The sequence below is a fragment of the Solea senegalensis genome, linkage group LG9, assembly GCF_019176455.1.
Source record: "Solea senegalensis isolate Sse05_10M linkage group LG9, IFAPA_SoseM_1, whole genome shotgun sequence".
Lineage (NCBI taxonomy): Eukaryota > Metazoa > Chordata > Actinopteri > Pleuronectiformes > Soleidae > Solea > Solea senegalensis.
The window spans coordinates 16681202-16693214 of NC_058029.1; the positions used below are offsets into that span (position 1 = coordinate 16681202).

General features: G+C 38.5%; 1 protein-coding gene across 4 annotated transcripts; it reads right to left on the reverse strand.

Moving 5' to 3' along the window:
* Positions 1–544: 544 nt before the first annotated feature.
* Positions 545–10507, reverse strand: LOC122775170 (zinc finger protein ZFAT-like). Of its 4 annotated transcripts, none has more exons than XM_044034964.1 (24): positions 10321–10507; positions 9227–9385; positions 8756–8902; positions 8224–8349; positions 7939–8040; positions 7675–7767; positions 7506–7579; positions 7117–7202; positions 6802–6906; positions 6414–6562; positions 6212–6303; positions 5873–6021; positions 4933–5776; positions 4412–4538; positions 4055–4287; positions 3703–3784; positions 3231–3329; positions 2509–2682; positions 2335–2423; positions 1852–1990; positions 1652–1758; positions 1413–1500; positions 1219–1316; positions 545–1142 (listed from the first exon to the last, which is right to left on the reverse strand). In XM_044034964.1, exons 1-24 carry the CDS (start codon positions 10337–10339, stop codon positions 933–935), a joined length of 3591 nt encoding a protein of 1196 aa, XP_043890899.1. In that variant the 5' UTR covers positions 10340–10507; the 3' UTR covers positions 545–932. The 4 variants fall into 4 exon arrangements, with proteins under 4 accessions (XP_043890899.1, XP_043890897.1, XP_043890898.1 ...); XM_044034962.1 differs by lacking the exon at positions 10321–10507 and adding an exon at positions 9460–10271 and having other exon boundaries at positions 7939–8037; XM_044034963.1 differs by lacking the exon at positions 10321–10507 and adding an exon at positions 9460–10271 and having other exon boundaries at positions 545–1136.
* Positions 10508–12013: the final 1506 nt, after the last annotated feature.

Sequence of the window (12013 nt, forward strand, 5' to 3'; positions counted from 1 at the left end):
ACTGTCTTTCTTTCGCTTATATCAAATAAAAAAGGGTGTTTTTGATTTATTGCTTTCTGCCTAACATGTGGTTTCATAATACACTAAATACATAAATGCAATTTGGTTTGATTAAAAAAATGCAATCAGTCAATCTATCCAGAACATAAAGTAGTATCATCTTACAAAAGGTGTCAAACTCAATTATAGAAATTAAAAACTGTGTCCAGGTCAAGGGTTTGACATGGTTTGAGGCACTGGTTTTTAAGAGAGGGTTATTTCAATGTAATCATAAATACAGCAAAATCTCCCTTTATCCCTTTAGGTCTAATACAGTATGGTTTAAAATCTTAGTCCAATGTAATTTAACAACAGTAACACACGAGTAGAAGCTGTAAAAGAAACTTAAGAAACTTAAGTATCCCCTTAACTGCAGACCCAGAAGCTGCAGAATCTAATATGTAAGCACAAAATAGAATATCTCATGTTTAAAAAATCTTAAAACAAAGTATTTCTTACTGTTTACATAATTATCAAGCAAATAAAAAATGATGAAGAAAGGAGACAATCGCTAAATCCTGATTTTATTGCAAATTGGTAAACTTGATGGTTTTTCGATAATACATTTGAAAATTCCTGATTACCTAATTACTGATGAACACACAAAGCACTTTACGCAACAGTTTTGCCATTCACCCATTCACACACGTAAATACAATGCATCAAATGCAGCACATTTTCTATCGCACATACATTAATCACATTCACACACTGACGCACAGCCACCAGGATGGGTTTTGGGGTTAGGTGTGTTCCTCAGGAAAACATCGGCGTGTGGACAAGAGAAGTTGACGTCCGGAGGAACCTTTCCCACGGAAGTGGAAGACGAGCCGCCTCATCCAATGAAATACTGTCAGTCACTGACAAATCAGCAGTAATGTGTGAAAAAAATGCTAGCTCTGCGAATTGATTTCTACAGTGTGTTCCTCGACATAGACGATGTAGTGATGAGTGTTTTCTCCCTGAGTGAGGACTGTCAGAGCCTCCAGTCCCTGCGCATCCTCCACCACCATCACCTGGTCACCGGTTAGATCCCCCTCGGCGTTCACCACCATCAGCTGGTTGCCGCAGTTGCCGAGGTCCTGCTCGTCAGTCACCTGCAACTTTGGCCACAACCCAACATTAACATTTTTGTTGAAACTAGCTGCGGTTTCCTTCTTACAGTGTGATGATGTTTACCTGCTGTACGACAGCAACGGTGCCTGGAGCCATGGCGACCATGGAGGTGACTGCGTCATGAGTCTCTGAGCTGAACTCAGTGATCTGCTGGATATCAACTGAACATAAAAGCCAGTGTGTTACATACAACATATGAGTCTAACAGCAATTCAACTGAGCAGAAAATAGGTTTTGGCCGCTGTTGCCATTCTTACCGTTGTCATGCAGAGCTACTGCAGGTGCTTCTGTCAGCTGCTCCTCATCCTCCACAGACACATACTGGGCTTCAACTGTCTCACCCGCCTGGATTTTTATATAGCATACAGTAGATATTGTATTATCCTGAAAACTCTGGCTTGGACAAATAAAAATAACTGGCAGCTATAAATATTACAAATGTAATTTTCAGTGAGCTCTTTTTTTTCAGGAACTAACGTGTGTGTTTCCTGTTTACCTCCCAAATGCCCTCTACTACTTTCAGGCTGTGTTTGCTCTTCAGGTGTCGATTCAGCTCCCATGTGGTGCCATAAACAAATTCACATTCAGGACACTTTCGTCCACCTGAACACACAGGCATACACACACGCTGAAAAAAACCCATGAACTGAACGAATGTCACTTTAAAGAAGTTCTGAAAACGAAAAGACTTCAGACCTTGCCGTTTCAGAGCATCAGGGTTAGGCAGCCCAGTTCCAGCATTCTCATATTTCTGATCTGGGTGCTTCAAGCTGTAGTGTCGCTTCAGGGGACCAGCAAGGTTACAGGAGTAGTGGCAGTGGGCACAGCGAAATGGCTACAGGGGGGACAGACAAAGACAAAAAGACACAAAGACACACAAGTGACAGCAAATGAAACACAACTAGGACAATTTTGAATAATGAATTTTAGCATTAATTTTCTCTGAGCAACTCACCAAACATTTTGTTAGCAAATGATTAATCATTGCTGAAACGTACATTAATGTTGGTTGAGACAGTGTGTAACAAATATTCGACTAATCTTAAATATCCACTTAAAGAACACTTTGGGTGAGACCCAACTGTTAATAGATAAATTAGAACAAGTGTTTCATCATTTGTATTTTACAAAAAATAATTACTACACATATTTAATGTAAATCAATGTGTGTTTCCTGACCTTGAATGCAGCATGTTGCTCCATATGTCTGACCAGGTAAGGATTTGAGACCGAGGTAAAGTCACACTCTGAGCAGTGAAAGCGCTTCCCTGAAGAAACACAATGATTGTATAAATTATAATTTATAAATGATATAAATGTGATTTTCGTGAGAAAGAGAGAGAGTTTTCACACCTTCATTTGTGTGGCTCTGTCTGTGGCTTTTCAGCGTTACTTTAGACTTGAACTTTTTCCCACACAGGTCACAGAGATGGCGTTTCTCCGTGTTGTGTCGGTTCATGTGAGTCTTCAGGTTGCTCCTGCTACGGCCAGCGTAGTCACACACGCCACAGACGTATGGCTTCAGACCTATGCAGGTAAACGTGCACAAATATAAGACAAAACAATATATACTGTGTATATATACATATATATACATACACATACATATACATATCGGACAGGGCTAGATGTAATTTTGTACAGAGAAATGGCAGAAAGAAACAAGACTGCCACCACAGCCTGATGATAGATGTATAATAGAGCAAATCAAGATTAAACTTAAGGTAGGTCTTTCGTGAACTGAGGTGAATTAAAGATATAAAGAACCTGAATCATTAGTTAAGTATATTCCAAGTGAAGTTACAAATAACTTGTGTGAAAATAAAATTGAAATTGTCATTTTCAACAATATTATTAGAAAAACTGAAGAATTGACTACATCATTATTAGCTCAGGAGACGGCAACAGCTGCATCTTTGTATGTTTTATGGGAATTTGTATTTTAGAGTTTGTAAGTGTGTGAGTGTTTATCAACACACATTACGGCCCATGGCTTAAAATGCTTGACATTATTTGGCCTGCAGTCAGCACATGTGAGTGTGTTTTCTTGTAGTAATGACAGAGGGGTGTCACACCTTGATGGGCCCAGATGTGTTGCTGAAAGTCTCTGCTGTTCTTCAGGAAGTAGGAGTCACAGTAAGGACACTTCTCTGCACGCTGCACAGGCAGTGAATCTGCCCAACACATACACACACACAAACACACAGAAACCTGGTCATCAAAAGCATCCAATTGTTCAAAACCATTTATGTCAGTCTTGTGTGATACTTTTCATTCTCAGCCTAGAAAATGTTTAAAAAGCAGTTTAAGACATGCAGTAAAAATAATAAATATAATATAGGAATAATAGAAATGAAATGCAGAATAAAGTGGAATTTAAAAAAAAAGATCTAACGTTAAGGTGGCACAATGCAAACAATGAAATGAAAAAAATGTAACATTCATATTTGGCCATCAGTGAACAAAAGTTCGACACTGTCAAGAGAAATGTTAACAGTTTTTTGTGTGTTTTGGTCTGTAGATATACAGCATGTGTGTTTCCTTTACCAGGGTGGGATGTTTTGATGTGTTGCTTTAGTCTGTGCTCTGAGTAGCTGCGCTGGCAAACAGGACAGGTCACACTTTTCCCCTGTGAAACGACAACAGGACAAAGAGCTTGGTTCATCTCTGCATCCCTCATGGATAAAAATGGGTTCAGCTAAATGACATTCTTTTGTAAAGTCAAAGGAATGTTAGTGGTCTGATGTAGCTGAGGAAGGAATGAATACAATTATATATAGCATTCATAAATCTTAGTTATCTAATCTAAATTCTAAGATCTAATCTGATCTAAAATAATCTAAGTTAAAGGACTATCTTAACTGTTGTCTTATACTGAGAGTCTCGTCAGGCTGGTTACCTGTTCCTGGTGCGTCCTCAGATGGGCTTGTAGTTTGTATTTGTCAGGCGTGGTGTATTTACAGTCAGGATTAGAGCACGACAGCAGCAAACCACTGTGCTTCTGGATCTGGTGCCGCTTTAAGGAGCTTTTGGTGATGGACGAGTAGTTACACTTTGTGCAGTAATGCAAGTGCTCCTTGGTGTGCGTGCGTACGTGGATGTTATAGTGGACGTTGTACCAGAAGAGTTTACCTGTACAGCAGAAAATAAATACAACTGGGGAAATGCTACATAATAGATAATCAAATGGGAAATTTAAAGCACATAAAATACAATTATTGTACAAATCCAGCCCCTTTTTCCCCCATCATCTTACCACAGTATTGGCATTCCAGGTCTCCATACACTTTCCTGAGACGCTGGAAAGTCTCCATATTCAGACAAGTCTTCCGAAGAGATGAAAACACCTGCTCAAATGCACTCTGAGGGAAAACCTCGGACTCCTATTAGCAGAAATAAAATAATTCAATATCAAAGTAAACGTTATCATCGGAAATACAAAAGCTTTCTTTTAATTAATTGTTAAATCTTATATTGTCATCACCTTTTCTATGGTGGTTTTTGACTAACACACCTCTAACACTAGTGGTGAGTTCCAAGAGAGAAATCCACAAAAAAACAATTTTAGCTTTTCTAATATGTGACTTTGGTGCTTGTCCTTGTGTAATCATTATAATAAAACACATAACTTTGAGTTGTAAAATGTGTCACTTTACGGGTATGCTCTGAGTTTCAACCAATTTCGATACACTGCTTTCTGATATAAAACAGAGGAAATATTAACCACTTGTGAAAAGGACTTTTCCTTGTTCATAACAATACCATTAACTAATTCACCTTTTGTGGATGTGGCGTTTGGTCCTGGGGTGGTGGAGGTGCTGATGATGAATGTGTGTTGTCACACACATCAGGTAGGTTAGCATTGCCTGGTGATGAAGTGGTGTGCGTGCTTGTGGCTGCATGTGCGTTTTCTTGATTCCTGTCCTCATGTCCGTCTTTGTTTTCAGCTGCAGGGGTGCAAGATTCCATTTTGTTGCTCTGTGATGCTTCTCCAGCCGTTGCTTTGTCCTGTTTCTCAGTGGGAGTTGAATTTTCTACAGAGATTGCTTCATGGGAGCTTTTTCCTGCTTCTTCCTCTGTGACCTGTACATGTTCTGCACTTTCACCCTGAGCTTTAATGTCTTCCTGCTCTGCAGCTTCTAGCTGCTCCACTTCCACACCTGGCAACTCCTCCTCTCCAACACCATTTATACCAACTTTTTGTGTCACCCTCTCAACTGTCCTGTCTTCCTCCTGTACCCCTCTCTCTGTGTCCCCCCTGTCCTCCTCCCCCCACATGTCCCCTCCAGGCTGTATCAGATAGTAGCTGCTATTAATACACTTGGTGAAGGCCTGTTCCAGTTCCACGTCAGGGTGAGACTCTTTCAGGTGACTCTTAAGTTTCTGAGAGCTGACAAACTTCCCGTCGCAATCACAGCACACATACAGGAAGAGGTGTTTCCTGACATGGGCAGTGAGAGCGTCCATCTTGGTGGCTGCGTGGTCACAGAGCAAGCAGGCGAAGGGACGCAGAGGCCCATGGACCAACAGGTGGCGCTCCCGCTCAAGCTGGTTCTTGAAGTGTCGGTTACAGGTGTGGCAGTGGAAAAGGAGCTGTCTGAGGCCCTGACGAGTTTTTAACCTAGAAAGGATAAATAAATACATTGAAGGAGAAAGTGGGATGGTGAATAAAATGACGGTAAAGATTAAATTAATTCTTGGAAACTGCAGATTATACCTCAGCTGCTGGTAGTTCTGATAGACTGTGGGGTCTTTGAGGTCGTGATTTATCTCCATGTGTTTCAGCAAGTTCTTCACATCCGAGTACTTTCTCTCACAGAAGGTACAGTGCTGCTTCACCTTCATATGGACTCGCTCTATGTGGACCTGAATTATCAGGAACACAGAATAACAGCTTCATTCAATGCGAGAACCAGAAACTCCACAGTGTCAACCTAACTCCAATAAAAGAAAGGTTTCACAAAGTTTGCACATAATTGACACTAAAAATGCACACAATCACAACTACAGATAATAAACAAAACAAATAAATGAATAAATGAATAAATTAATAAACCTTTAGGTGTCCTGGGCTGAGGCTGTAGAAAGGGCAGTGCTGGCAGCTGAACTTCTCTCCTGTGTGCTTCCTCAAGTGAACATTCAGGTTTGCTTTGAAGGGAAAATTAAGTAAATAGGTGGCTAAGCAATTTAATAAAACAACAATTTATTTTGCTTGTTGTAATATTTCTTCACTTGTGTGCCAATGAGTTTGAATGAACCTTTGATGGTTGATGCATAGTCACAGTGAGGACACTGGAACGGTTTCTCCTGGGTGTGCACCCTGAGGTGGGCGACCAGAGAGTGTCTGAACTTGAAGATCTTGTTACAGAACTCGCAGGTGAAGATCTTCATCTTACTCTGAGATGAACTGGGAAACACAGAGTAACAATATTATATTTGTCCAATGACCAGTATTGGTGTTGCTAAGTCTATAATTAGGTGGTAGCACAGTTAATGACAAGAAGAAACAAAAGTACATTCAATTATTTGTGGCATAGTAAAAAAATGATTTTTAGCTGAAAGTTTAAACATTAATTCACACTTTACCTCCAAACAAAACTGTGGCTACTATAAAATAAAATCACTAGGGAAATATTATTTTCGTACTTGGCAGCATGTTGCTTGATAGAATATTCCTGAAAGCCTCTGCCAACTGCTGCTCCCTTTGTTGTTGTTGTTGCTGTTGCTGTTTCTGTAGTTGTGGAGGTTGAACTAGGAGAAGAAAACAAAGTGGTCACACTACTGACAGTGGAGAAAATTGATCTACTACACGTATGTGAATGACAAGTGAACTATCAGATTTGTTTCGCTGTTTTCATGACAGATGATGAGATAATATGCTTTATTGTCAGATTTACTAGAGCAAGATTAACGATTAAGACCGTGAATCATGCAAATGAATTTTTTTTTAAATAAAATTACCTCAGCTCCTGTGCTGATTCAGCATTACCTTCCAAGATGGTGGCTTCAGTTTCAGGGTCTTGTGAGTGACTCTGGAAGACTACAGACTGATCAGGTACATTTAGTAAATTACACTGTCATAGGTGAATAAAATCAACTTAACTACATTAATGAAAAATGCAACTTTTAATCATTCTCCTCGTTTAAAATCCTTTGGAGAAAAATCCCGTAACAGTTTTCATTGAGATCACATGTAGATTATATATAACTGAAATGCTGTTTTTAGAAAGACAAGCGGTTGTAAAAGTATAATATCTATGAGCACCATAAACTTCCTCTATCCTAGAGGTGGGGTGGTCAAAATTGTAAAAATGAAACTAAAACTATTTACTATTTTATATATTCCTTACATGAGGCTGAGTTTCGTTGGCTGCAGACTCAGTTTCTGTTGAACCATCCTCCAGTGGAACGATTTTAGAAACACCTGTTGAAATAAAGGCAACACATTTTACATAAGACGTACTGCCTCATTAGAGAAAATGTTTAAATTATCAAAAAAAAGAAGAAAAAGCTACTGGCCTGGGATTGTTTCATTCTCTGCCAGAACAAAACTGACAACTGTCTTTTTGTTCCCTGTTGCTGGGCCTCCATCTTTTAATATGAGATTTTGGTCTACATAGAACAAGACAGATTATGTCCAATTCATCAAATCTGATTATAGCCATACGATAAGAAATATCTCTACAGATCATCTTCAGTCATCTACATATTCAGAGTTTTCTTTATACTTTCAGACTTTAAAATAAAAAGTAGGTATAAAAGTAAGCAAGTATTTTAACAAACCTTTTTCTTTTTCTCTCACAAGTCCCGGCCTTACTGTGTTCTGGTGCTTCCTGTTTGAATCAGCTTTCACACGGTCAACATTCCCAGGGCTCTCCTCACCTACTGCAATAAAGATTGTTTTGTCTTAAAATAACAATCACTTTTTCCACCAGTGTCTGAATTATAATGACATACAGTATTTATTCATCTTAAATAATATATCTAACATGCTTTCACTTACTCTTCTTTGCAAGGCTCTATGTCACATAACTTCTCTGTTCACATTTTGGTCTTTTCACGACTCACCATTTCCCTCTCCGTCCTCCTCCTCCTCCTCCCTAAGGCAGATGTGTTTGAGGATCTGTCGTTTGTTGCTGAACGAGCGACGACAGTTTCGACAATTGAGTCCCAAAATCTGATCATGGCTTTCACCTAGCAGAAAGAAATATCATTGATAAAAGGATATTATTAACACTCTAGGCTTGAAGGTCTTCTAAACAACTTAGTGAATGATTTGTGAAAGGAGTGAAGGTTACAAACCAGGTGAGAAAAGCAAAGCTAGCTGTGCAAAATATTTGTCATTATATTTCAGGAGATTTTACGTGGAATTGTATTTCTATCTGTCAAGGTCTGTCAATTGTCACTCAACCAATAAAAACAACTGATGTAATAGTCAGTGGTTTATTGTCTCAGAGGAATACTGGTCTTGGACTAAATGCTGATGTAATTTGAAGTTGTCCGGTTTGTGGACTATCTTCCAGAATGCACTTCTGTTCTGTTTTCCACACGAAAAAGAAAGAATGAATGTGGGATACATATAAATGTTTTGCAGTACAACCTTCTATGGAGCTATGCTGTGGGTCTCCCCCTGTCTTATTCCCTTTGTCTTTTTGTTCAAGTTTATCCTCTGGAGAATAGGTGGAGTCAGCCTTGAACTTCTTCGTAGAGCCTTTTGGTCGTCCTCGCTTTCGCTTCACTGGGCTCTCTGTAGGGAAACAAGACAACACCTATTATTTTTCAATTTCAATAACAAAGCTAATAAATAAGGTAGATATGGGATTTATTTTAGTTTCCTTTTAAAATTTGGAGATGTGGTGTTTTTAGTGTTGATGGATCAGTTGATGCCTGATCTACTTTAGCTTCTGCTTTGTGTCTTATATGCCATGCCTCAAAGACAATGATGACAGTATTTACAGAATATCTCATTACATGTTGTTCATATCAAATTCAAATTAATCGTTTAATTAGTCAGTGGTCAAACAGAATTACTTTTTATATATCATTTTAAAAGTATTCCCAGCAATCTGACCTGCCACTGTTTCCACAGGTTCCGCGTCAAGAGGCTTCAGTGTAGTGATGATGTTATCAGGAGGCACCTGCTCAGGGTGAACCTGACAGCAGTGGGCCAGCAGCAGAGGGCGACTGGGAGAGAAGAGGTTGCACAGCCGGCACATAAACACAGAACCAGCTAAAAACAACAGAAAAAAAAACGTCAGTTTGATTCAGTGGGTCAGATGATATGGATGCACCTCAACAACTTACAGACAGTGATGCCCTGTGATCTGATTTCCCCAACGTTAATGTCCCCAACAAGAAGCATTTCAAACCAAAAGTTTTTCATTGGTTAGGGAGCACAAGAAATGTAAATATATAGATGTACAGTATATAATATATACATGGAGACACATACAGACATGGAAAGAAAAACTACATAAAAATGTCCAAAATTGTGTGCATTTTCTGAAAGCTTACAGTTGCGTACAGACAGTTGCACTGTATATAAATACAATATAAATAGCAGGTGGGGGGACAGGGGGTTCACTCATTATAGATGTGGCACATGCTATTAATGCTTAAGTCCTTGTTTATCTTGGTCATAGTGTTTTTGATTGTTGTAGTCAATTCAGTATTGCCACACTTAGCGCTTCACTTTAAATACGAAAGAGCAAATTAATAATAGGCCACTTTTGTGATTTTACAACCCTCTACGGTTAAAAAAAATCATAATATAATTTATAGTGTTACATTTGTATAGAGGTGGTGGAAAGGGGAACCCAAAAACAAATTCAGCTTAGGGCCCCATAAAAGCTTGGGTCGGCACTGATGCCTACTGTCCTATGTCTAACAGACTCTCACACCTGAGAGACCGTCTGCCGACTATCCAATCTAAAACTAACTTCACCGCGATTCTGTCAGATCTTATGTTGCCTCAAAGCTTGCACCGTTTCATTAGTAGTTAACGGACACACCAGTACAAGAAAAACTCTATGGACCACAGTAACGTGTCAACATTGTAAACAACATAAAACAAACGACTACATAAGTGAACTGTGAACGATTTGGCCGAAGCGAAAATGAAGACCCGACAAACATATTCGAGCTGGAGCTTGTACAAACTCTTACCTTCCTTATGTCCATCCATTTTTTCGGCATTTTAACAGCGAGTTTAAAAAATATTACTGATGGGTAAGAACCATCGTATGCTTTCATATAATCCCTTATTTAGATTGATAACCAAATTTTATTTTACGTACGAAAGAATTTCTGTCGAATCTGCGACACAAGTAAATCTCATGGTACATCTCTTCGAAACAACGGAAGCGGACATCGGTCTCCTCTAGAGGTAATGTAGAAAACAGCGCCCTCTGTGGCGGGGAGACTGAGAGTTTGCCAAATGTATCCATTTATCCCAACATAAAGTAGACATTTCCAAGAGGTATATATATACTGAATGTAAGATAAATGAATCACAATTTAATTTTATGCTTGTGTAATTTAAAAATAAAAGTCTGAGAAAATTGCTGAACACTGAAAGCTTGTTTCTGCCTTTTGTATTATGAGGGTTATATATCTTATAATATATTTATTGTAAACCACTCACCCTTTTTTGATTTTATGAAATAACGTAATATCAGGTAAATAAACGCAAATATGAGCCATTCAGATTCAAAGTAAATATTTATTTGGAGACCAATTTTGCGTTTTTTTTCGATTGAGATTAAGACTATATTTCATTGTCTTTATTATGCACCTTACAGCTAGAGTGGCTTTTATTTTATTTCAATGTCTTCAAAACGTTCTTGCAGAATTGTGACACTGTTTGATTGTGTCTCTGAGCTGACAAAACTGACATGATTTTCTTTGAATTAGTTTTTTTTTACCAGTTATTTTGTAATCTCCAGCTAAATGAAACATAAGAAGGCCAAAATCCATATAAAAGTTGGAAAATGACAGATGGATAGATGGACAGCTGGAGGCAATGACAAAACCTTTATTAAACAATGCAAATATTTACAGACATAAGGACATTTACAGTATTTGTTTTTATGTAAAAAAGTGTCAATTCAGTCCAGGCCACACACACACACATGCACACATTCACACACTCACACACAAATTAATCACATTGTAGCCAATGTTTCTGGGGAAAATATTTGACCCTCTTTCCTCACACCTCACATAGTGCTTCTTTATTTCCAATCACACCCGCTGCTCCCATTTCTTTCATTCAATTTGTTGTTCATGTCGTAGATGATTTTCTTAACACAGATGACAAGTATAACTATGATACACAACCCACTAATACATAAAAAGTGCACGCTCTATTATCAGGGGAAAAAGCTTGAAAAAACTTGAATCAATTCTGAATGAAAAATGAAACAAGTCAGTAGCAGATGTTTACATGTATCATTCAGGAACAATACAAATAAACAAAGTCAACTGCACAATGAAATGTGTGTCAGGTACTGTGACCAAGTCTAAAAGATGTGACAATGCACAGCAACATGTGAGATAAAATTACACCAGTACCTCAATTTAACAGACACATCAGATGAAAGTTGGCCTGTCACTGTAACAAACAGCCTGACCAGTAGGTGTCACCATCTGCTGATATGACAGGCTTTACACACTGACCACAAGATCATGTAAAAGATACTGTATATGTTTGTAAACATAGAAATTATTCAAAAAAGCAAACCTTTGCAATCACAGAAGGGGAAGAGTTGACCTTCCCTTATAGAAGATTCCACTGTTTCTGAATTCATGTCATGTTGAATCCAAAATATATTTGTTAGACTTCCTATTTCTATGTAAA